Genomic DNA, 27,258 nt, shown 5'->3' with positions numbered 1-27,258 from the left:
ATCTGTGTTTAAAAACCTGCTGCTTATTGCTTTTAATTACCCACAAGAGCAGAAGAAAGATTGAAAAAGCGACATTGTAGCATTTGTTTTGTTACTACACGAGCAAATAGATGCAGGGATAGTTATATTATGTCATTATTTCAAGCTTCGGATGACTAGTTGTTGCGTCCGTGTAGTCCTGTTTTCTCCTGGACTGTTTACAAAGAGGGCTTTAACTGTCCTTGTACGTACTCTACAGCACAAGTGTGTTTGACAGCAAAGTATTTTCATTCTATTTTTTTCCCAGCCTGCACCTTCATTTAAAATGTTACTGAGACAGTTGTTCTGCCTGTAGCCCGAAAGGCAAATTACTCTCAGCAGCATCACTGAAGGCAGAAAGAAAGAGAATTGATCTCCAGATCTCTGTTTTGCAAGATGACGGATCGAAGAGTGTTATCTAAATAGCCGGTTCATGATTATAATAACATTTGTGCACCATAATTACACACAGTCATTTTGACGTGGGGTAAACAATTATTTGAAAAAGCAATGGACTCATTTCCCAATGACATTAGACAAGTATACCTTCCTTTTTTGTCGTGTCACGTTCAACAGCCCAGGAAACCTGGTTAGTAAGCAGTGCTGTTTGCTTCTTTTTTTAAATATGTTTTTTATTGTCTCTTTCAAAATGTTAAGATTGTTGGTGCAGTGGAAAAGATGTACAAAGGGAGTTTTGAATAATTTATTCGATTTTATTTCTTCCCGATTTTAAATGAAACGTGTCATGTTTTCCACGCAGTCAGATTTTAGAGGGTGGCATGAAAGAGCCCTAACCCTAACCCTTGAGACCATTCATAGAATATGTATTGTGATCAAAGTTGTATTGTGCTCAAGTTAACTTAATATATCAATCATTCTCTTATGGAAAAATACTCAAGTTGATTGGATTTTGATTCATAGCAATGGAGTTGTATCGAAGATGAGTGCTTGGGAAACTATCAGGATAGGGGAATTGCAACCATGCCATGTTTGTTTCTGGGCTGAAATTGAGGAGAGATTCTGGCTCAGCAACTACTCTCAAGGTGAGAAAGGCTTTCAACGCATGCTCCAGCAGAGAATCTGTAATAATCTAGACATCTTACATCTGTTGTTTTCTACAAAACCGTCATCACACAAGAGTGGGTGATGCTTACAGTATGTGCCAAAAAAAACGTTCCACAAAGAATCCTGATATATAACTAAATCATGTAGCCTACAAAAAACAACCTAGACCTGAGTGGAAAAAAGACAAACCCTGAAACGATCCTTTCAGCCCCGAGTGTTTTTGTAGGATGGCTTTGTAGAAATACTACAGACTGCTTGGCTAACCCTCCTGAATGGCTGGCACCTCTCTTCAACCTTTTTGTCTCCTCCAATTTTGTGGAAGCTCCAGGGTGTGCCGCACATTCAGAGGATTGTCCCACACTATCACACTAATCTGCTTAGTTTCACAAACAATGAGCTGGGTCACATCACCCAGGGCACAAAGCATTTTTTTTTTAGGTAGTGATCAACGAAATGCATTTTTGTAATTTAGTCAAACAGGGCTATTATCACGTGGCATTAACTCTTAAAAACATGTTATTTTATACAGCATTTACAGTAGCTGAAAAGTACATTCTGTGATGCCTGCTATTCACAGTTCAACACTTGAAGAGTATATGACAGGTATAGCTGCTTTTATGTCTAATGGACTGTATAATTGTGTCATACTTTTTGATTCTTCAAAGAGCCAAACCAAGATGGGAGTTGTTTTATGTGGTGCTGATATATAATGGAAATCCAAGCATAAAGGAATTGAAAGAAACACTGCATACTCTCTTAATGTCAATAGAAATGATGTGTAAAAAAGTGTTTGATTTGTATGAAGTGAAACATCTTCAGGTACGTAAGTAAGTAAGAATGAACTGACACTGAGAGAAAGGCAACAAGACGTCGCATAGAAACAAACCAAATGTTGTAGTTGTTTCGTGAATTAAACAGCAGAACGTTTCTAAGTGATTCCCTTGTTAGTAATACTGTGTTATAAAACACAAGCCTCTAGCAAAACTCAAAGTATTTCCTCACATGATTTCCTCATTTAGATGAAATCCTTCTTTTGATATTCAAAATGTGTATTCTTTTTTTTTTTTACTTATCCTGAAACACACTTGGAAATGTCAGGTTATTTATCACATCGAAGCAAAAACACGTATAAATCAAATTCCATAAGGTACACCTGCTCATTCATTTGTAAAATGTTCTGCAATAACAAAGGTAATAATACAAATAAACCACCAATATTTGATCTACGCACATTTATATTGTCTCACTGTATTTATTATTGTATTACCCAACAGCTATTATTGACACAGCGGCCTTCTATTCCAGCGCAGACGAAGCATTTTCCCAGCACAGCAAAGCTATATGCCGTAGGCAATACAAAGGGTATTAGTGGCTTTAGATGAGGTGCTACAGCTCATATTGCATATATCTGTGCAGAGGGTATTTTTAGTCTTGCATTCTATTTCCAGCAGGTTCATTGAAAGCTGCTTCTGTAACAACAAACACGTAAAGATAAATTCATGTTCAGGCATCAGGAACATTTAACAGTGAGATTTCTGTGTCACAAATGATCTTATTTTACCCTCTTATTTTATTACCAACAGGTCTTATTAACGGCTGCAAAATGTTTGTATTTGCTTTATTTCCAGGTGAGGGGAAGAGTCAAGAGTCTCTGTGACTGTCCCTCTTTGTTCTGAGGACAGAGCAGTGGTTCACTGATATGTGTTTTGACCCGCCCCAGTCTTCTGCTGTCTGCTGTTTGACACCGACAGAGAGCTGATGCTGTGAAATCGAAAGCAGAGGGTGAGCTCTTAGCAGGAGCCCGAAACATTAGCTATTAGCGGCAGGAGACAGGAGCCCCTCTCTGACACTCTGAATCGAGGTGTATGTCTCTCAGCAGCTCTGTTTCGATTGTTGTCTTCATTTTGCATTATCTTTCTGCCTTTCTCTTAAGTATTTCACCCCCTGCTCTGTCATCAGTGGGCTATTGGCTATTCCATTTAGATTGTTTACATGACCAGTTGATTGGCTGTTATTGAGTTGTCCCTATTCCATGAATAACTAAGGAGACAGAGACCGTTTTGTATCTGCCTTTGTTTTCCTTCCCAAACCAGCAAAATGTAAAATAAAGTATCAGAGGAGCAAAGAGAGATCCTTTACATTAACTTTAAAGCATGGACACATGTCACGGCCCGTCTACACAGCGGCGTGCGTTGAAGCTTTCCGGCGGGCGTGTTTGAAACTCGACCAACAACCAATCACATGAATCTCCCGCCCCTGACACACAAGCAGCGGTTTGATTGGCTAGAGCTTGTATTGGCATATGATTCGATTGGCTGACGCTTCTGCCGAGGCTTCAAAAGTTGAACATTGCTCAACTTTTGCAGCGAGCCACGCTAGCAACGCTCCGCTTCGCTTCCCACAATGCAGTTCGGCGAAAAGTGACGTCATCCCATTCAAAGTGAATGGTGAAGCTTTCAACGCACGCCGCTGTGTGGACGGGCCGTTACTGTGGAGGCACACAATACAAATATGGACAATCAAATGTTCATAATAGGCCACTTTAAGGAATCAGAAGGTCCCACAAGACGGTTAATCTTTGAGTTGCTTGCTTTGACCGACGTATAAGCTAAGGTAATTCAGTGAATGAGTTCATATAAAATAATAATAATGCTTTTAAAACACAGACAAGTCAGACCCCCTCATCATTTCTGAATTCCCTACCCGTATGTGACTTTCATTTCCAAGCCCATTGAATCTTTTTTAAAATGGACATCTTTGAAAACAACTGGGCCCTGTAGTTTTGAAGCAAACATGGATCAAACAGCAGTAAACAGTCCATTTGTCGTTGTTTTCAGCATCGTTATAATACACATTTGGTGCTCTAATGAGCGTTCCAGCAGCAGAACGGTGTACAAGGGGAAGTAAACGACAGATCCCTGTGGTAATGTCATAGCATGTCATCCGGTGCAACGATGTGGCACATTTACAACACCAGATCAAAACAGAATTGCATGTGCGTGCAAATGTAGCCACTTTTGTATGCAGCCTGCCAAAATCTTTGTGGCTGCTGCTGTGCATAACCCATCCTGTTAAACGCTCCACACACATAACCACGCCTTGGGCAGAAGGTCGCATTAAACAATGTCATCATCATAAACAAGGGAAGGAAATTATTTCCATTGAATGAGGCGGATACTGTTGATTTTATGAATCCATTAAATGTTTTTTTGCTGAGAATCTGCATGCTAATAGCTCAATTAAAATACTGATTGAAGAGAGGTGAAAGTGGAACCAACATAAACTATATTTATTGTCTTACTGACTCAGCCACTTCACTGTGTGGCTGAACTGTGAAGTTATCAACATATATTGAAACAAGAGGAAAAACCTTAAATCTCTAGAACAATTATTTAAAAGTATTCTTTGCAGCACTTGAAATCGTTTCCCCAGGAATTGGAAACAGAATTTGGGCGTAGCTCTATATGCAGATGAGAATCTTTCCGCAGATTACACGTGTATCGTGTGCGGCAGAGTATTTATCCCTCTTTGCTGTAATCTAAGTCGATGTGGAACAGACTTTGCCTTCCCTTCCCCTGTCTGGGCTGGCATTATCACTTACAACCGTGGCACTTAGTCAAAATCACCAGCAACTATAGATGAGCTGCATAATTTGCATGTAGAGATATTTCAAACATGGGGATTAGTCGGTGGTACTAAGAAAATCCTAATCCATATATATGTAAAAATATTTATATTTATATGAATGAATATTCTGTGATTATCCTTCAAAGTATGTGGCAGTCTTAAGTTGCATTAATGCCTCATTTTAGCGTTTCTCTCTAAGGTTGTCACAGGCATTGTGTGAGATAGAGAGCAGAGCCCTTTGAAGTCTGTCAACTCCTATATCCTATTAAATATCGAATATATGTTTGTCCTCTCCATAATCCCCACAAAGCTGCTATTCAGCTGCAGCACTTTGAATGTTGAACGCTACAGCTTTAAGTCACTTTATTATAATGATCAGTTTTAGAATATGCCCAAACTTCTTTTAGCTCATGTTTCTCTTGTTTATAGTTGGCTTTCAAAAGTCTAATTCCTTTTTGACAACTTTGTAAGGAAGCATTTTGGTGACACAGTTTTTTAAAAAGATGATCTGTTTGAACTTTAACACACTTTATTCTGCATCTAAAAGCGAAATTAGGTATTGTTTTTCAGATTTGAGTTGTATATCAAACACATTTGCAGTACTAATATATGTTGAATATGCAGTGTTGAGCTCCATGAATCTGGTTATGTCAACCTTTGAGCTGAACCTATTTCAGAATGTTTCCACAGCAGGTGTATTTCTGTGCATCAGTTTAATCCCCAAAGCCTGGTGGAGCTGGTGATGTCAGCAACAATGCTTTTGTCGCGTTAGCAATGTTAGCATCCTTAGTGCAAGCTTGAACTTTACGTACTCTGTCTAAGAAAGGCCTCACAGCTCACTGTTCAGAAACCTAAATTAGACTCTGAAATCATTGCTATGTCTTTAGTTGTGACATCACACCAAAGGGCAGAACAGCAAGGTCAAACTTTGCAATTTCCTCCGATTCAAAAGTGAGCCGTGAGGAGCGATTTTATGCTTCAGCAACTCCTTAAATAATATATCCAACTCTAAACCCCAGCCCAAGACTAGATGATTCTCCATAATGCCCCTTCTTTAAAGACCACATAGTTTCTCATGCAGGGGTAATGCACATTCTTTCAGAAGACTAGCAGAGCATCACTATTTTTTAATACTTCATTGCCATCTTTACTATTTTGATTGAGAAAAGCAGTTTCCTTCTGTCTTTTCTATTCCACTGCCTTTTTAAAATCCCCCCTCCGCCTCACGTCTTAGTGGCTTGATGCCCGTCCTTATCATAGTAAGTGTATTTCTTCCTGCCGTGCTTATTATTCAAGCACACAGTGAGACCCACAGTATGCCCCGCTCATGTTAAAACATCCAAATCAAACATTTCCTGATGTTTGTTAATAAACCAACTCATCCTTTGAGTCACAGGCCGGCCCTGCTCTGAAACATGACTCTTACCTCACGAGGCATGGACAACCTTTCAATAGAACTGCGACTCATCAGGTCTGAACTTGTTTGTATCATCCGCACAACGGCTGGAATAGTAAAACTAGAATACTTTTTTGTACTTTGTCGACCAGTTTGAAGTGCGTGTCCTCATCTGCAAGGATTTACGAGTTGCGATTTAATTGGAGGGAATTAGTGGACATTTAGCTTCTAATATCCATCAAATTAATCTCTTACTCTGTGTTTCTCTCTCCTTCTCTCCCAGGATATCCAGAATGGCTTCCAGGATTAACCTCTGCTCTCGGTAGAACTACCAGAAGTTCACGTCCGTTTGCACAGCATTTCACAGCCTGGGAAATTCCATAATGTAAATATATCTTGCTCCTTTTTTTCCCTCATTAAACCTACGGCTTTGGGAGATGAACCCTAGAGGATCTACCGGGAGGGCTATTTCCTTCGTTTGGATTTAGAATTATCTTTGGCTGGGACTACGGTAGCGGTGGCTGGTTGTGGCGGCGGTGGTGGTGGGAGGACCTTACCACCTTGGAACACGGGATTAACTTTACAAAAGCACGCGCCACCATGAGGATATCCGCCCCCTCCTGTCTCTGTCCCTTTCTGGTCTGCCTCTGTTTCATCCAGAGGTGCTATGGGGCGAGCCACCACCTCCCCGCCAAAGTGCCCTCTTTCAGGAACGGGACCAAACTGGCCAACGGGGAGACGGAGGTGCATCACAGGCCGAAGCGCGGCTGGATCTGGAACCAGTTCTTTGTTTTAGAAGAACACCTGGGAACAGAAGCACAGTACGTCGGAAAGGTAGGAGTTTGTATTGAACTGACTTGCACCTTCACAACAAAAATAAATCTTTTGATCTTAGGGAACTTGGCTTACTTGGCGTTTTACTCCCTCCTGTTGTTTATTGAGAAATGGGTTACAGCAGGAGCACTTTGTTCGACTGAGTTAGACTGCCACGTCGGCATTGTTCACACTATTTTTATCATCTGATGTTGAAATTCAGAGCTCATTTGTGAATATGTGTTCAATTTTTTCTGTCTGTCATTACCGTGTCGGTAAGAATTCCAGTCATGATGTCCAAAAGCGTTCTCTCTGAGTAATTAGGAGCGCCTCTCAGCATGTGAGCCACTTGGGGGAAGCCAGCTTTGCAAGAGTGGATTAAGTGAGAATAGCCCTCTACATCTCGCTACCTTTGAAATGAAAAATCAGATTTGGTGTCTGTGGGAAACGCAACCAGATTTGATCTCTTGGTGGGAAATGAACCACCACAGATAGAAATTGGACAGTAGTGCGATGGGGACATGAACAATAAGCCGGGGCGCCTCACAGTTAGGAAATGGTATGAATATAATGTCAGAGTGACTGATGTGTCTTACCCCAGAACAGATAGTTGTGGGTATTCCTTCCGTTTGTGCATATAGGGGTGTAGCATGGTTGTTGGTGGTGACTTCTCTGTTAGCTCCACAGTAAGCCACATGGAGCTGGTTAAGTCCTCTGTTTGCAGATTGCCTACCCTTATCTCCTGAAATGTTAAAATGTGTTTCTCCGCTGCAGTGATCATTATTCTAGGCACTCGGGCACAGATTAATCCCCTCAACTGCACTCGGAGAGAAAGAGAAAGAGAAAGGCAGCACGCTCCTCTGACTGCACATATGTCTGCATTTCAACAACGCTGCCATTTGAAGGGAAAATGAAAGAAAACAGGGATGACATGCTTGGAGAAAAGTGTGAAAGGGAAAAATAACAACAACAGTAAATATCACTTTCTACCTCAAATGTCTGTTTATTGAATAAACCTGGGGTTTTAATCAAAATCGTCCTTGTGAAGCTGGGAAGAAAGGTTATTTATTGGTGAAACATGTTCTTGCTAATATTATTTGACGCGTGAATGAACCATGAAATCCCACAGTGCAAACAAAAACAATCCCGCAGCATCTACGAGGCAGTGTGTCCAGAGTATTAGACGTTACCGAAGATTTGCAGGATGTTCAAAGCGTCAGTTTGTCGATGCACTAACTGCATAAATAGGTGGTTACTCATTTAAAATTAAATTTGTCCACTGCTTTAAAGTTCATGAGTGTTTGGTTTGCTGGCTGGTGTGTTAGTCCTATCTTAAAAGGTGTTGTTGTTCTGTTTGTGTGTGTGTGTGTGTGTGTGTGTGTGTGTGTGTTTGTGTGTGTGTGTCTGTAGCCTGTGCCGCAGATGAAAGCAAAACAAACTGAACAGCTAATCCTGGATGATAATAAGCACTGAGAAGACACACATAAACATTATTAAGGAATCAATTTGACATGCACGTTTAAAGAGATGAGGTCTCCAGATGGTTAGCACAAAAAAACCATTTAATTATCAGGGTGGGGAATGGTTTGCGCTGTCCTAATGTGGCCAGGAGACAGAATGACCCTTAATTAGACGAAGACAGGAGACGGGGAGGGGGAGGGGGGGGGGAGGAGGAGGAGGAGGAGGATTAATGCAGTCTGCACGTATTGTGCTTTGTTTTTTTCTTCCCCCCTTTGCTTGATTCAAAACTATGGACATTAGTGAGCCTCAAATGAGCAGTCTTTGCCGATAATTGCTATGACCAAAAATACAAGCTTTTAAAAACAGACGTTTCATGATAAGATGCGTGGAATATTCTAGACTGAAATGGAATTTCTAAATACTACATATAGTCAACATTTATGCAGATGTTTGCTAAGAAATCTGCACGGTCAATCGTTACTCAGACATATCATAATGTTAAGACTCAGCCTTGGCATCCGTGTGTGTGTTATATGTACTTTTTACAACTCTCATACAAAGGAGAGCAAAGACTGACTGCTGGGAATAGGTGAAGCGGCCAGCCTGTCAAGAACATCTTTAATCCCCAGGAGGTATCCCATAATCCCCAGTGACACATTTCTGGGGGGCTGATGCATTTGGGAAATGACAGCTTTGTGCATGAGTGAGACGCAAAATGCTTTGGTAGGGGACAGGGCTTGTCCAGATACGAGACAGGAGACAACCAACTCTCCCAATGGGACATGTGGACGTCTTCTTGTCAATCATCTCAGCGTGGTGCTTTGAAGTCGCTCGGCAGGTTACACACCTTGAAAATCCCCCAAACCCTGAATGAATATATATTGCAGTGAGTTGGCTTCTGTACCTTAAATGGAGAACGTGGTGCAGATGTTGTAAAAGTAGTCCAACGTGTGTGGCGTGTGCGATGATAACATGTTACAGTAAACACGTTCTTCTGATTTGACAGAATGGGTGCTTCAGCCCAGTCCAGGAGGAATACCCCTCCTTGTATCCTATGTTCATTTGCAGAGCATAGTAGCAATCTCTAAGAAAGGTGCTTATATGTTTTATTCAAACATCTAAAACTGTCTTCTTGCATGCACATTAATACCAACAGTGGGAAGAGACAAAAAAAATAAATAAAGCAAGATCTTTAGATGAAAAAGTGTTCCACCCATTATTTGCGACGCAGTAAACAAGTGTATGCACATTTGGATGTTTTCAATGCTAAACCACTGAAGTGTTATATGAAATAACAAGGAGCATTTCACAGCTGATGTCACATTACAACTCTGCATTGTTGGATAGAAAAACATTGTGGAAATGTCAGAGATAATACTTATCAACCTCTGAGGGTTTATTCTGACACTGAGGCATTCATATATGAGTGTGGGAGTGCATATATATGTATTAATGTGGTAGGGCTCCAACTAAAGGTTTTTCATTACGGATTCCTCTTTTCATAACTGTTTTTAATGTTGTATAAGAAACACTTGAAAATATAAAAAATAAAACCTGAAGCAGTTTTCTTGAGCTCAAAATGATGTCCTATAGATTGCTTGTGTTGTTAGTTATAAACACAAATGCACTTACTAATAATGGGAATTCTTTGTTTTAGGAAATTGCAAACAGAAATCTCTGTTTGATAAATGAATTAAAGCAGCCTTCAATATGTTGTCTCTGTGCCAATTGAACACCTAACCAAAACAATATGCTGAAAGACACTAACAAGTTGGGTACAAAACGTAATATATATCAGATTATATTAATTTAATCTATTGTTAATATAATATTTAGTGATGCATCTTTACACATTAAATTAGCTCTAAATCACATGTTGTACATTCAGTTCATTCTCCTCGTTATGAGTGCACATGTGTAGCAAAGAGATGTTCATGGACTTTTCTCATCTGAGGTCATTTGGATTGTCAGTGTTTGTTTGCAAAGGCTCATCGTTTTCTGGTCTGGAATATTTCTATGTATCTGTAGTGCTGTGTCCTTGATCCGGTCACACGTTGACCAATCAAAACATGGTAGAGAATGAAGCTAACCCAGTGAAATACAGTTGAACTCCCATCGATTTGCAGGAAATAACACTTGAAGCGTATGTCTGCTGTGTGTGCAGGCATGCGTAACATCCTGAGTGCATTCCCGTGTCTTCTGGATGGAACCTTTTAATATATTTGCACTATTTAGACACTTGAGACTAAAGCCATTTTCCTTCACCCAGCACAAGGCAAAAAACTTGATGGTTTCATTTCTGTCTCGTTCAAACATCGCAGTTACAGGCAGAGCCATTAAAAGAGTGTCAGACTTGCTTCCGGGTCTCTAATAATCTCATTACTGTACATCAAGACGCTTGCATCCTGCTGGGAAGACGACTATTCATTCTGTGTCTCCCCGCAGATGTCGAAATAGAGGACAACTATTAGGGCGGGTCTCCGTGATGTTCATCAAAGGCTCGTCTCCAGCACGCCCCTCACCTCATCACTGTCTCTTGATGTACGGTCATTACGCGGGCGCTCCATCATCAGGGTTTACTGTGACTGTTACAAATCAATCGCGGAGAAGGGGGCGCTCAGAGGAGTTGATTGGGAGGGAGCTCGGCCAAATTGTGGTATAATAATCAGACAATCAAGCACGCCCACGTAAAAAGTGATTAAGTTCTCTTGAGTGAAGTATAAGAGCCAAGATTTAATCAAAAACGAACCACCCCCCTTACTAATTGCAAATATGAGGGCACAGCAGTGCTCATTTCTCCTTCTCTTCACCCCATGCTCCACTCAAATTGCACATTGTTGATGGAATATACGCTTCACATCCAGAATCCCACCTCGCATTTCTGCTTCTGCAAAGCTTTTAACATCAAGGCAATGCAGCTTTAATGAATCGTTTTAAACCAACATGTTACTGTTAGTCCAAACAAGTTGGATTTACAAGAGGTGTGGAATCCTAACAAAGAACAAACATAGATTGCAGTGATGCGTGTACAGCTATTTGTAGCTTTGGTGCGTCAATACAAATGTGCTGTGCCCTGGTGCTGCCCGTAGGCCCTCCAGCTGTCATACGGTTGATGCTTAAATGAAAAATCTTAAAATCAGCACAGAATACATTCCTGGCATTCATTTAATTGTCACATCCAGGTGTTGTACTTGTCCTTTTTTTTTGCCTGCTTTGTAGAGATATGCTTTTTGTTTGCCTTCTTGAACTCGTTCCACACTCGCTCATAATGGGTGGAACAAGCAAGGCCAGCTTAGTCGGCACATACATTATGAGGATCTGTACAATGGAGAGGGCAAAGCTGGTACAGAAGAGAAAAATAGCTGAAGGTCAGATGTATGATGTATGAGGATTACAGCGTATACTTCACTGGGGCGATGTAATTGTGAAGATTGTGTTACATGTCATGTACCACTTTTCCAAAAAGTTGATATGTCCCTTGCTTCATTACAGCTACATAGAAAGATGAAGTCTTTTTTTGTTGACTCCACCTAAAACAGGACATGATTTATGACTGAATTGCAGCAACTTATAAGCATTTTGGCTGATTATCAGAGCACCATGTGGCCACTCAGCTCTATATCTGTTCAGCAGGAAAATTGGCAGGAGTAGAATAATTGGCATGGTGACTACTAAACCAAAACTGAATCCTTTGATTGTGCATGTTGTTGTTTTGGCTCAGAAATTCAGCTTTTGAGACTTGTTTTTTCCATTATGGGTGAAAAGAAAAGTGATATTCTACTACTTTCAAAGCTGTCTGTAGGATATCCTGTTGTATATAGTTGCTGGATTGTTGTGTATAGATGTTTGATGTACCAGATAGCTGCTGGGCATGTTATTCAAAGGAAACAGAAACTTTCAAATGTAATTTGAGTCTTTCTATCAGGCCAAAATACAATGCATATGCTGGTTCCCTTTTAGTCAGTGGGAGGTTTTGATGCTTTTCTTTTTGTCATAAATGACGACTGAATATCTTTGAGTTCTCGGTTGGATAACACAAGCAATTTGAATAATTTACCTCAGGCTATAGGAAATTGTAATGGCCATTTTGGTGATTTTCTGTCGTTTTGTAGCCATAATTATTAAGCCATTATTGTAGCCAGCTTAATTAAGAAAGCAATCACCAGATTAATGCCTCGATGAATAATTAGTTACGGCTATAGTTAATATGTAATAAAACATCCCTGTGATTGGGTTTAAATATAGTAAAATATGTGGAAAGAGGCCTTTACTGATACAATATCATTAAAATATGTCCTTATCTAATCGTTCCAGTCAACTTGGTAAAAATCTCTCAAATTTCAAACATAATGAAAGCCAATCTCAATGCATTCTTCTGGTCATTCTGGTCATCCATATTATATGTCTGTGTGGTTATTAAATCAGTTAAACCTGATTTAAATAAATCACAGTCGCAGAGTGCACACATATTTCTGTCTCTTTGAGTTCGTATGAGATGGAAAGATTAGTTGCTAACCAATCATAAGAAAACTAAATAAGTGCTTTGAATTCTGTTAATTGTGTTGAGTAACACGGGAGCTGTTCGCGCCTTGTCTTCTTATTCATCAGTACAAATTTCCCTCTGTGCTCTACTAAAACATAATTGGTGAGTTGACTTTAATAATCAACTCTGACGGAGCGAATGATTGACAGAAAAACTATAATCATAGGTAACAAAGCAGGTTTGTTTTCATTTATTTTGTTATCAAGCATTACCACACGTGTAAAAAATACAATTGAATGTATTACTGTCTTAGTGGCACTGATACATTTCCGATGTGAGGATTGCTTTCCTTGTCTTCTCCCTTTAATTGGCTGAGACGCCTGACACGTTGTAGACAGAGACAAACATAGAGTTGTTTTTGACTGTGAGCCCCAATTAGCTTGTGAACACAAACAGTTTATGGCTGCTCTCGGCAATGAGCACACGGACACCAAACACTGACAACACGTAGCTTTCTGACAAAATAAAGAGAAACTACCCTTTCTCTGGGGTTGCTCCTCTGGGACGTATGATGAAATTATAAGGGAGGTTCTCCTTGAGATTGGAGTTTTTCCGGCGACGACTTCAGAGCCCGAGTCTCTGTTGATCTCTTTAAACTCAGAAGTGCATTGCCAGCCGCCAGCCACATGCCTGTCATCTATTCCACTTTAATAAAGTCAGTCGTAGAGACGGAGAGATAAACACAATCCCTTGTTTTGATGCCCAGTGGAGAAAAGGGATCCCTCCAAATCTTTCTTTGGGGGGATGACAAACATTTTTTCACCTTTATTACCATGTCTTCCTGGACTTCACTGATCGTGTCTATGAGAGATTTTCTTAAATTTCCATATATTACATAAACTAAACATCAAGCCATTTTCTTTCCCCTCTCCCACATTGCATCATATAGAGCTAGTGTATGTTATTATATTATTCAGGCCTGCTCTGTGGTGAAACTAAATTGACACTTATTACATTAAGGCAAGTTGTCATGAAATGTTCTCTGTGATCAAATTTAATGAAATATGAATAAAATATCCCAAAGCTGAATTTGAGATGCAGGAGCAGCAACCTCTGCAGAATAATGGAGCCCTGCTGTTGAAATTATGACAGCAATTTGCCCCGAGCCCAGTTTTGTACCATCAGCTTTGAATAAGAAGTGAAAATACAAACTCTCCTCTGAACAGCAGTGAAGGAGGTCTCTGTCCAGGGAAATTTGGATGCTCAAACTGGCCTTTTTCCTGTATTTGGTATCATCAAGCAGTCACAGATGGTGAGTAAACATGAGAAGGTGGTTGTCGGTTAACTTAAAGCCAGGAGGTAAATCAGTTTCAGATCTAATGCACTTGGTTGTCGTATGTTGTCTAGTATTTCCGTGTAAGATTTATCTATATCAGGACATCTTTAATTATTGACCAATCACAACAGAGCAGGCCAGCTAACCAATCAGAGCAGGCTGGACTGTAGTTTTAGACAGAGGCAAACAAGCAGTATGAGAAATACTTTTTGAACATTAAAGCATGGAAACATGTCACAGTAGAGGCACAACATATTGAAGGTTACAAGGATAGTCCATTATAGGCTACCATGGACGATATGGGTGATTGTAATACCAAGCAAGACCACATTGAAAACACCCTCACGTATTCCTTTTAAAGCATGATTCCTTATTGCTCTTTTCTGATTTTAGTGGTGAACAGCCTGATATAGGTTTCAATCTCATCTGGCCTGACCCTGCTGTACTTTAGCCCACGATGTTTGTGTAATGGCCCGCAACCTGTTGACACTTTTATCACCAATAGATTTTTTGAAGGAAGTAGTCGCCATATGCACCATTGGTTCACACTTTGCCGGGCATGATTTATTGGCTCCTGTGAAAGAAGTCAATGGCTAAATTAGCACTCTGTCTGCAGGCGAAATTCCATTTATGAGTGCTGCTGGACAGAAGTGGATATATCCTTGTAGTAGTTATGGAAGTGGTCTGTCAAGAAACTCTGGTTCTCTGAATTTAAATGATTTCATTTATAAGCAGGAATTGATCATCAAGCTAGAGCCAGCACTGTAATCTACAATTTTCGAAATGTCTTTGCCGACATTAAAAATGCAAAGAGTGCAGAAATGGGCCAACAGAGCGATTGTTCCCCTCCACCCTGCTGTGATGTTTTCTCCTGTTCATATTTGTCACCTTGAATTATGGGATTCATAATGGTACAGTGTAGCAACTGATTAACTAGCTATTTCAGCAGGATCTTGAAACCTTATCTAATTACAGGCCTGATATTTACAGCGGGAAGGAAAGATGGCTCTCATCAAGAGTTTAGTGTGCAATCAAGAGTTTGGTGTGCAATCAGCAGCGGCTTTCTAATTAGAAATGTATTCGCTAGCTCTGGTTTGATTAGAGGTGGCCTGAGGACCTCCTTCGTCCGACTTGTTTAATGACTTGGTAGTGTGTTTACTATACCTCTCTTTTTCAATATAAATATGTACCTTTTGGGGCTGTTTTCATTGGGAAATGCTCACGGGTTGGCTAAAACCAAGTTTCAGGGTCAGTTAGGTAACACAAAAAGTTTCCCCACTGCACATACCCATAATGCCCTGCAGGTTTACAGGCTGTCTGCTCAAGTCTTATCTCCCAGCAGGGATTTCTGATGGTTGCCCAGTGCAGGATTAGCAGTGCCAGAACAGTAATTAATCACGTCACAAACAGACAACCAATCAATGAAACAGTAAATAACGGTTGCAAAGTGTAATGTTTTAAATAAGGAGATGATTGATTGTTTCTACATTTGGGTCACATTGAAAGGAGAGGATATTCAGCTCTCGTCTGCACTTCAAAAAGCTTTGTCCTAATTCTGGACTGCACCAGTATAATGTGTTTATAACAAAATCCTTTTTTTTTATATTTGCATGGGAACATTATGTAAATCATAATGTAGCCTATCAAGTAGAAGTAGGGCAGGATAATGAAAAATAATTCACTGTGATTATACGGTATCTGTGTATTTTGATATCAGTTAATATGAGTAAAAACTTTAGAACAAGATAAATTAGGTCACTATCTCACTAGGCTTAAAGATTCCCTTAATTTAAAAAAGCTCATTAGTACATTTGGAATCTATTTAGATGAGTGAATTATGTAAAAAAATAACATAATTCAATCTTATCATTGTCATTGTCGACCAATATAACTTCTAACAGTATATAGAAGATTCTAGTTGCCCTATTTAGGACATTTTATAATAATCGCCCCAATTATATGTATCAGCAGTGATATTACAAAATCACAATTACTCTCAATCAAATCAGCAGTTACAATCATTGGTTGATATGAAAAGTCATCTTAGTCTGAAGACTTAGTTGATGTTACCCATCTACGCTTTGAATAACCCTGGAAGAGAGTGTGTTCAAGTTTTATATATATAAATATATATATATATATAGACATTTTTATTCATTGGGATAAACCCCTTGAGATGCACCATCTCATTTTCAAGGGGGTCCCGACAATAGCAGCAACTTACAGACATACATAAACAAAAATACAAAATGCAAGACATGACACACAAGACAAACTACATACAGTCTGTTAAGTGAAATTCAAGCAATGCATACAATCATTACAATTTGAGACAGTCGAGCAAATCAGTTTCATCAATATCAGTTATAACAAGTACAGACCAGTTGAAAGTGAGATAACAATGCATGTTTAAATATACCCAATGATGCAAGAGATCTAATAGCAGCAGGTAAAGTATTCCAGTCAGTTGGGGCTTTATTTGGACCTGAGTGGATGCGATGTATTACATATTAAAACACATATTGAAGATTTTGCCGGTAAACAATTTAAATCCAATGTGACTACTTACTGCTGCTCCTATTTGTCCGTGCTTTGTCATACTTCATTTATTCACTACTCGTCTTGAAACACATAATTAAACATTCTTTATTAATACATTTGACTAATACACCTGACCTGGCTGATTTTCCCTGTGTGTGTGCGTTGAGTTGTTTGATGTTGTGGGAGAACTTGCCAGACCGTTATTATACCCGACAGCGACAGATACCTCAAATGAGCATTCAGTAGAAACTGACCCAGCTTTGTATTTGGGTTTTAATTGTGATTCTGGTGTCATTTTATGTGTTGCACTTAGCACACTGATGTTAATATCATTTCTGCTTATCCATACTGTGAAGATATTAATTACTGTGGGAGGGAAACATATTACCTCCATACAAACAGAACAGGCATTATGTATTTGCTGTATGTGTATCTTTTGTTCTCCAAAGAGTTGCATAAATCATGTTTGAGACGAGACCGAGTTGGGATTCAAAGGTTGTGTTCACAGCTTATTGATGTGCATCGACAAATATGAAACACAAAAAAACCACTAGTACGTAACATGCACAATAAATTGTTCTGTTATGTTCAGTTGTGACACTTCCCTGAGGAAAAAAAGTTTAAAAGAAAAAGATTCTTAACATGTTTTATTCATGAGTGGAAATGAAGTTGTGTAAATTATCATGATGCCATTGCGCCCTAGTTTGGAAATCCAGTATTGTAATATCTATTTATACTTTACTACAAAACAAGCTGAGAAATTGACATGAAAGTCTTAATCCTCTTGGTTTCAATTATGGCCCTTATTCCCCTCTCTCCTGGTAAGAAAGAGCCAGAGCGTCTTGTAAGGAATTCCCCAAAACTTGAATCTTGAAAGAGGAATCTCCTTAATGATTGCTGAGGTACAGCCAGGCCTTAGATGGAATATCCAATAATGTATTATGAGACCCAAATGTTGTGAAACTGAAACCTCGGCGCTCTTCAGTGCATTATTGCCACAAAGGTTACTGCTATAAAATGGGTGGCTGTGGCTCAGTGGGTAGTGTCCCTGGTCAAGACATTGTCCACAGTAATAAGTATGTAAGTCTTTTTGGATAAAGCATCTAACAAATGACATGTAATGTAATGTAATAATAAAAAGCACATATTTGATGGCCTTGATGAAGATTATATTAAAGTGTATCAGTGTGTGTATACGGAGAGATACGGCTCCAACAATTGAGAAATGCCAGTCAAAATGTCTAATATTCCAAGGTAACAATTGGCTTGTGTTTGTAATTCCAAAACTAAGAGATATTCAATTTACATTCATATACAGAAGTTCATTACATTTGAGAAGATACAAAGTAGATAATGTTCGATATTTTAATTAAAAATGTGTTACTATGGTAATCATAGTGTTCTCTCCGTGCATTACTCATGCAGCCTTTGTACATCAGTGCACGGTGTTCTTTGAATCACACTAAAAACAACTCAAAGAAATTATTTGTCAACGCTCGATCCTCTGTATTCACACACTCTTTCTCTGGTTTGCAGCTTCACTCTAACTCGGATAAAGGCGATGGATCCGTCAGGTACATTCTGAGCGGGGATGGAGCTGGGAATATATTTGTTATCGACGAAGTGACGGGGGATATTTCCGCCACCAAAAGCTTGGATCGAGAAAGTAAATCACATTATGTCCTGCATGCACAAGCCTTGGACCGCAACACCGAGGAGGCGCTGGAACCAAAGTCGGAATTCATCATCAAAGTACAAGACATCAATGACAATGCACCAACATTTCCAGATGGACCCGTTGTGGCTACGGTGCCGGAGATGTCTGAATTGGGTGAGTACTGCTAAAAAAATGTATTGTGATTGTCAGAAGCAGGAAGCCTGTGTTGGATGGGTTGAAAGAAAAACGGAACTTGAGTGTTTTTTTTTTTTCATGTTTCTAATCCCTTTTATCCTTCAGGTACAGACAAGACTTTTATGGCAAGACCTTTGGCGAATGTACCCATGTTATAGACACATGACTTAGTGTTGAACCAAGAATGTAGTAGTAGGAAGAGCTGTGAACAAACATGTTATTACCCTGTGCACTATTGTGGTTTGTCCCCTCTTTGATAATGTTCTCCGGAAGGCTTGATCTTCTGTAAGCCAGCCGAGTCCTCTTTTTCATCTTTGTTTGCTGGTTGCTGTGATGGTTTCCCGGGTGGGCAGGTCTTTATAAAGCACTCAATAGTGCCTCCGCAGCAATCCCTGCCATCGAGACTATGGAGTCCTCCACATCATAGAGGAGAGAAAAAGCCTTTCTCCACCTCCTCTGAGACTTCTCTTCGTAAGCCCAGCATCATGTGGGCAAACATCTATTTTTTATTTCTTTTTTGTACCGTTCTGTTTTTAGCCGTGTGAACAAAAGCTCACCCTGTTCTCAGTCCAATGGATTCTGCCTCTCAGGACAATATCTCCGAACATATGGACGTTGTGACCAATCATAAATGCTAGCCAAACTGCTGTCAGAGCAATTTTTGCTTCTTCTGATATACCGTATAATTTGTAACATTGACGCTATGGTGAAAACATTCCATTCATATCTGTCCGTCTTAAATAATCCCTCTAGCTTCTGAAAGGATGCAGAGCTACTTATTAAAATATATAAGAGGAAACAGCTTCATCAGCTTCTTGCAGCAAGATGGAAATGTGCAAAAGCGATTAAATATGCAAACCCCGATAGACCTGTAGGCGCCCTCTTTATAAACAGTCAATAGCTCCCTGGTTGAATTCATGAATATTCATGAGCAGAAAAGTCTTAGCCACATGCAACTTTGCTACTCTGTGTATTTGTTACTAAATTGGATGTGTCAAGTACATGTCTTAATCTCTTCAGAGTGCTACACTGTATGTCCTGACACTTTCTACGTGGAATAATAACTATTGGCACATACTGAATATGTGTGTAGGTCTAAAGCTACTGCTGCAGCTGAAAAAGTTCCAATGTTGTCTGCAAACTTCATCATCAGTTGCACATAAAGAATCAATCACCATTGAAGACCCAAGGGAGGAAATCAAGGACTGTGAAGGGGAAAATAATTAGCCCTTTATTCCCGCCCCCTCTTTTGCTCTTGTCCATTAAAGTAATTCCTCTTTGGTTCAGCATCTGCAGCGTCAAATCGGCTGTAGCAATCAACTGTCCTCACACTCCAGAGCACTAATCCCCCAGCATTTGTCAATACTGGTGCTCCGAAGTGCAGAAATGGCTGTCTGGGAGTGTGGCAACTAATTGGTTGCGTTGTTCCTCTTTCCTGTCTAAATTGATTAGCTGGGCACGTGCCAGGAACTCAACGTTACCGTTCCATATCTCCTATTCAAAAGTACAATAATATTTTCTAGAGTGCTAGATAAAAGGAGTATCAATTTCTATCTACTGTACAGTATATCTCCCAGTTCAGAAGTCTCTAAATGGACATAATGGAGATGGTATCACTGCTTTTCCTGTCAACCAATTCACTTCTGGGAAAACATCTTGTTGATTGTGGTTTCAAAAACCCGGAGGCAAAGGCCGGTGCTTGTTTAGACGAGAGGTTAAGATTAAATGAGTGTTATCGGAACTAATGCACCGAAATGGAGCGGAATAGCACATATGGGTAGGTATAAAACTGTTTATTGACAAATAAAAAAGACATTTAGGATCGCATAAGGCTTGAACAGGTACTTTTTTTGCCCTATTTGCTGGTGTTTGCTGAGATCCATCATAAAACCCATATCATTATCAAATCAGTTTTCATAGTTGTTGGCAGTCCTTGCTGAACACACACACCTGGCTGTGTATCAACATCCATCTTACTTCAACCCAATGAGCCTCATTCAACAACTTGTTGACTAATTGCTGCTTCATTGCAGCACACATCAAGTACATGTTCTTTTTAGTTTTATTCCTGCAATTGGGGATGACCCGAGGCTCGCTGAGGCATGATGAAAAGAACCTCCCAGTGGTTATCCGCCTTCAGAAACCTTGATCTTTATTAAGTGTATATATCCTGTGGTCACGGCAATCAACTCAGTGAGGTCCTCAGATACAGATCAATTGAAGTAGATGATGACATTTTTGTAAAAAAAGGGAAACAGTATGTGACTGGGTTCAACATTCAATGTCTTTTTGAGTGAAGTAGACTATAGAACCTGAACATTACATGTCTGGTGCTTTCAGAACCGGGCAACATATCTAATATGAATCAAACCAACAGAATTGCATCGTGAATGCAAGACAATTCTATAGCGAATACAATGTGCAATCAAAAATTATCGTATTAGGGTAAGTGAGGGCGAAAAACTATTGCCACTTTTAATACTGCTCTTATCCCTTCTAAAGCTTTACATATATTATACTTCAACACTTACATTGAGTAAATTGAGAGCAATTGAAAGCACATTATGCCGTCCTTTTTGAGTGCAAAGTGAGTGCACTATCAGTTAGATTATATAATGATCTGTTTCTACAATTTCAAAACCTGGAAGATGATAATATATAGTTATAAGTTGTATAGAACAGGGGTTCCCAACCTTTATTGTACCAAGGACCGGCAGATACATTAAAACAAATGTGCGGACCGGTTGTCAATTTTAACTGATTTGAATATTTACTCACCAGGTGGCAACAGAGGCTAATTGAATTTAACAGCCTGAAGAAATACCAATATGCATCCAAAACATATTAACAACATTTAAAAGCAGGATACAATTAAAACAAAAAAATAGGACTGCTTTACAAATATTAATATAATATACAATATAATATAATATAGCCTAATATAGTTGGCAACAGTGGCTAATTATATTTAACAGCCTGAACAAATAATAGAACAATATGCATCCAAAACATATTAACAAAGTTTAAAACCAGGATACAATTAAAACAAATTAGGACCACTGTACACATATTGATAGAACTGAAATGTCAGTTCGACCCCTGGACTTGTTTGCCAGCCATAATAACCTATGGAGTTGGCCAGATGTGTGTAAATTACTGTTCATGTTAATTTGAAAACAAATGCCATTGTTGGACACACACAAACACACCAAACAGCCATTTCATGAAGTGAAGGAGGTTTTACAAATAAAAAAGTAGCTTTACACCCCTGGCCGCAATGTCCTTAAAATGAAGTCCGAGTTCGAAATATAGCTCAAATAATGTATGCACTGCCATTTCCCCACATAAACATAACAGTCTGCGATGAAACGGTTGTCTCCTGTGTGCTCCACTTCCTATTGGCGCACTGGTAACTTTCTCTGCGCATGAGAGACTGAGACCTTATGCTAACCAATTTTGATTTATATTGTATGTTTTGGATGAAATAATATGACTGGTATAGGTGCAAAAATAAAATAAAAAAGGTCTGCAAATATTACGATAAACTCAGCTATTTCGCGGCCCGGCAGTAACCTCTCCGGGGGGTTGGGAACCCCTGGTATAGAAAATGTTGTGTTCTTGTCTGTGCTTTATATAAATATGTATCATACAAGGTCACAAATGATCATGCTCTAATAATACTTATGCAAATAAGAACAGAACAATTTAAGGTTCATCAATTAAATATGTACTAAGCAATTTTTCCCCCCCAAAAAGGTGATTTGGAAACGACCCAACTTCCAAAGCAATCCCAGATTTAAAAGTCAAAATAGTTCCAACTGCATATTTTTGCTGCAAGGTTGACAGACTCAGTGGAGTACATGGTTCATTACAGTCTTTCACGCTGCTCCTTTAGGTTTCCAAGAAAAATAAATCGGTCATATCTGTTGCGACACGATGGAATTTCACTTGCTTAATGTAATTTCTATTCCTAGAGGTTTGTGTCCATATCATTTACAGGCCTAGTAAAGTAACATAGAGCTCATATGTCTCCTAACATAGTCATACTGTTACGGTTGAGTGAAGGAAGCAGGACCCAAATGCAGATAACTCTGATTAACCTTTATTTCAAGGATAATGAAAATAACTCGTACAAAACAGAACACTCACCGGTGAACTCAGTCACCAACAAAAGACGAACCAACACTGAACACAGGAAGAGACGAGACTAAATACAGGGAAGGGTAATCACGAGACGAGAAACAGCCGGGCAGGGGAGGAGAAACACAAGGGCAACAGGTGAACACAATCAGACAATTAGACACACCTGGGAAACTAACGACAGGGAGGAAAAACACAGGGAGAAGGACCAGACAATCAACAAGGAGGAAAACACCCATAACCAGACATACAAAACTACAAACGTGACATATCATAAGAATCCTGACACATACTTTAATTCTTACACATAATCATGCATTAGATACGCTGATAAGGCAATTACAATGCATTCATCATGCAATGGTAAGGGGTTAATGAAGCTTGCAAGGTTGTTTAAGTAAATGCCAATTGTTGTATTGAAGCCTAAATGCTTTTACACAGATGTATTTGAATAAGAGTTATACATGAGCCCTCTCTCTTAGTTCTCAAATCAGCTGTCTTGGTTTTTGAAATCTCTTGCAATGAAAAACCACTTGAAAATTCAATATGCGGATTGTAACTCATGTCTCCCTTTGAAGGTTTGACAGCTGAATAATGTCCACTTTCCTGTCACATGAATCACACTTAATAAGCGCATATATGACTTATCAATCATGAACACCAAAAAAACTATCTTTAACCACAATATTTTCCCATTATTATCTTTTTTAAAGAGATTATTTGGCATCATATCTTGTCAGTCTTTGTGATAAATATGCATGTGTGTTGGTTTGCCAATTGTTTCTCTGGGTTGTATGAGGACTTTCTATTTATTTATTTATTTAGTGTTAAGTATTTAGTTTATTGTCCTTCTGTAACATGTTTATTATTTGGCCCACAGTAATCCTCATTTGCTTTAAATGTACCAGACCTGGTTATTTTCAAGAAGGAACCATTACACATTCAATCACATCAATGTACCGTAATTCTCTTGCAGCAGTATGTGTTAAAAACGTCTACTTTGATGAACATGTATTTTCTCCCGGAATTGTTATGTTTTGTGTTTCATGTGAAACCAAAAGTCCACCTTGTTATTATTTTAATTTACGTCCGTAGTTTAAATACCGTGACAAACCTAACCCTAGGCCAAACCATGATCTTTTTTCTTAACTACAAAAAAGTCGTGCTGGTTCCCAACGTTTAAAACTGTTACCATTATCCCGGAGATAATCTATTTCTCTCAAAGCATAATTGGCAGTGCAGTTTAGAGTGCTATTCTGTAAAAAGGGTTGTTAACATTTGAAAAGCATTTAAGAGGGTCAGTAAATGCCATGAAATAACTATGCTGTGTTCTTTTTTTTAGGCACTTCGGTGTTGCAAGTAACTGCGTCTGATGCTGACGATCCCACCTACGGAAACAGTGCCAGAATAGTCTACAGTGTTCTCCAAGGACAGCCATATTTCTCCATCGACCCCAAAACAGGTGTGGTATAACTGCATGCTTAGACAAAGTCAACCTCCATGCTCTTGAAAGCATGGTAACCATAACTATAAATGGCTTCAATAACGTTGTTCTTCAGGCTATTGTTGGTCTCCTAAAGTGATGTGTGTATCATGCTGTAAAAAATGTGTACCGACGCTTCTCTCAGTGGACATCCTGTTCTGTTATTGAAGCAGGTCTGACATCATAAAAGCCGCAGTGGAGTTATGGGCTACTCATGAGACGGTTATATTGTTGAACACGCAACGCACTCTTTGTGGGCCATAACTAACTCCTCAGGGGTCAGAGAAGACATTTGTAGAGATGCGTTCAGAAAGCCATTGTTTTTAAAGGAGGGGAAAAAAGCGGCAGAAGCACGGCATGCAGTGCTCAGTGTTTTTAAAGTTCATCTATTGTCTGAGGGGGCCACTGCTGGAATTCTATTAAATCTTTATAAAGAGTCTAAAGTGCATGGGATATAACTTGTATATGATGTGTTGTTGTGAGTGTGTGCATGTCGGTTTATTTCTGATGTCTCTTCATCTCAAAAAAGATGCGATAGTGATTCTGAAGTCTTGCATGTTTTCCCTTGCTGCCGGTTAACCTGAACAATTCACTTGTAACAATTGATTCATTGGAGTCTGGAACAACTCCTGGCCCCTTTGAGACCATGCCGCCCATGTAAAACATGAATTCTTTGCTGAATGAGCAACACAAATGAATTGCTGAATATTTTTGAGTTTGCCTCGAGGGGGAAAGGCAGTGGGGATTGATGAAGCAATTTCACAGCAGTGTGGTGAGGCAGAAGCAATGCCAATTTTTGAACGAAAGCAGGGTTTTTTCGCACGCCACGCAACATGTTTTCTCCAATCGACTGTATATTATTTCAGTTTAAATCTATTAACATCACCTTTTAACCGCAAAAGTCATTATGCTGCAGTCATTTTCTTTCCGTTTTCCACATGCAGCGCGCCTTTGGACACGTCAGATGGCTTGTTTTGCTTGAGCTGACTCTGCATCCTGTCTGTATTGTAATTCAGTGGGGGGCGTGCAGAGGAGTAGGGGCGGTGATCGAAAGCCTAGCCAGCTGCACTCTGCACAACACCATTCCACCCACAAGTAATCATTTATACAAGTCGGCTGTTGTTTTCGCTACTGGCAAAGCAGCCTCCTCCTTGGAATTAGGACAAGGAACTCCTGCGGTCGGTGGAAACGGCGCACATGGAGGAAGCTGCACTTGCATGTGATCCTTAATATGCAAAGTCTTAACGCAGTTGTGTTGGCCCTCTGCCCAGTTGAGCTGAACACTGGGGAGCTGAAGCTGCTCCTGCATCTGTCTCACAGAGCATTAGCTTACTTACGCCTCCTTATATCCACATTTACCTGGCTCCCAGCACGCTAAAACTGCGGAGACACCATCTTGGGGACTTAATGTATTATTAAACACCAGTTTGCTAACACACACACACACACACACACACACACACACGGACAAATCCTCGACCTTGGTGTGGTGCCCTGATATAACAAGGGACAGATTTGATTAGAGATATCCATGAGGTAAAGGGATGGTTTAAGGACAGGTGGTCATGATAGCATTTGGCTCATACGGTGCAGGAGGAATCCCCAAAGGACCGTCTCAGACTTGACCCAAATCCTCAGCGAGCAGTTGTACCTGTTTGCCCCTGGATAAGTGGTTCGGATTACATCATCTCAAAACCATCAGATACCAATATGACAGGCCTGTCTGACTGTTCAGACATGTTATTGAATGGTTCATTGACCACAGTTATAGTACTGTATATCTCATCCTGATACATCCAATACTCCTTTAAGTATTTGAATTACATTATGCCATAAATACTGCATGGCTAATTTGATACTAAATACCCTGTCTCGTCATTTAAAAGAAAAATTGCAGTTGACTTTACAGTGAAAAATCACATGGAATAAGCATTTGAAATTGTCTTTCTTAGCAATATTAGAATCAAACAGCCCATGACCATACCACTTATGCTGCTTATCCTAAAGAGCCATATCAATGAAACTAAGATTATTATTATTATTATTATTATCTGCTCAGTGTTGTGTTATCTACATCATTTAAACAAAATGCCCACAGACAATATCAGCAGACGGTAGCAGACAGTTTTTTCAAAGCTCTTTAAGACGCTGACCGGGCCCTTTTAAATCTAGAGGAATCACGGTTGGACAATTGCCCAAGGTATTTGGTGTTCACATTGGGACCACTGATGGTTTCCAGGTTGATTTGCCAAACACAAGACACCAAAACACTTTAAAATACTTTAACCAAACCAGAGGCAAATCCCAGTGGACATTCTGTATTTTCAACCCTAACTAAGACGAACATGCCCATAGCTGAAAATAACTCTGAGGTCATATTTCTTAACAGACTAATTAACTCAGGGAACAGCATTAAGGCAGCTCATAGTCTCCGCTCGAAATAAGACCCAATGATGGATGTAAACTTGTAATTGATGCATCTACGCTTGTGTCATGCACCATGCATACGGGGAGAGATATGAATTTAGGATTAGATTTACTTGGCTGCAGAAATAAATGAGCATGACACAGAGTTTGTAAATACAGAAATATAACTGATACAACTGATAATGGAAGGCCTAGGGGGGAAATATGGGAAGAGGAAAACAAATGTGCCAGTGTTGCACTGCCAACATAGTTTTTACATGGCCTAACAGTTATTTTTCATTAATAATGTTTCCAAAGTTGTATGTGTGATTGAAAATTTGAATGATAAGATTGTTGCTAGCCATATTAGGTGCAATTCCATAGAGTAATTGTGTAATAATTGATTATGTTAGATATACATTTCTATCATAAGAAATCCAATTGACCTGGCAATCCCACACAATATTCACACATATTATATTACACTAAAACATGTCATGCAAACCTTTCCCACCATGTGCAGATTTGTGCAAATTCAAATAAGAGTGTTCCATATGAACCAGTGAAATGTAATTCAGAGGTGTTTCCTATTGAAGCACACTGATTTGCAGGTTTTTCTTCTAATTGCACACTACAA

The 27,258-nt window shown here is 39.5% G+C and overlaps 1 protein-coding gene across 2 annotated transcripts in view; it reads left to right on the top strand.

Annotated features, from left to right (window-relative positions):
• Nucleotides 1–27,258, top strand: part of LOC307026122 (cadherin-18) — a 75,134-nt gene that overhangs the window by 10,911 nt on the left and 36,965 nt on the right. The window contains exons 1-4 of one of the 2 annotated variants that reach the window (XM_079661268.1): nt 3,636–3,696; nt 6,390–6,940; nt 18,277–18,571; nt 24,075–24,194. In XM_079661268.1, the coding sequence (XP_079517394.1) occupies nt 6,707–6,940; nt 18,277–18,571; nt 24,075–24,194 (649 nt within the window). In that variant the 5' untranslated portion in view covers nt 3,636–3,696; nt 6,390–6,706. Of the gene's footprint in view, nt 1–3,635; nt 3,697–6,389; nt 6,941–18,276; nt 18,572–24,074; nt 24,195–27,258 lie in introns of those variants that run through there. The other variant, XM_079661267.1, reaches the window with a different exon arrangement.

Source organism: Notothenia rossii, assembly GCF_949606895.1.
Source record: "Notothenia rossii genome assembly, chromosome: 12".
NCBI lineage: Eukaryota > Metazoa > Chordata > Actinopteri > Perciformes > Nototheniidae > Notothenia > Notothenia rossii.
This window is presented reverse-complemented; position numbering and strand designations above follow the sequence as displayed.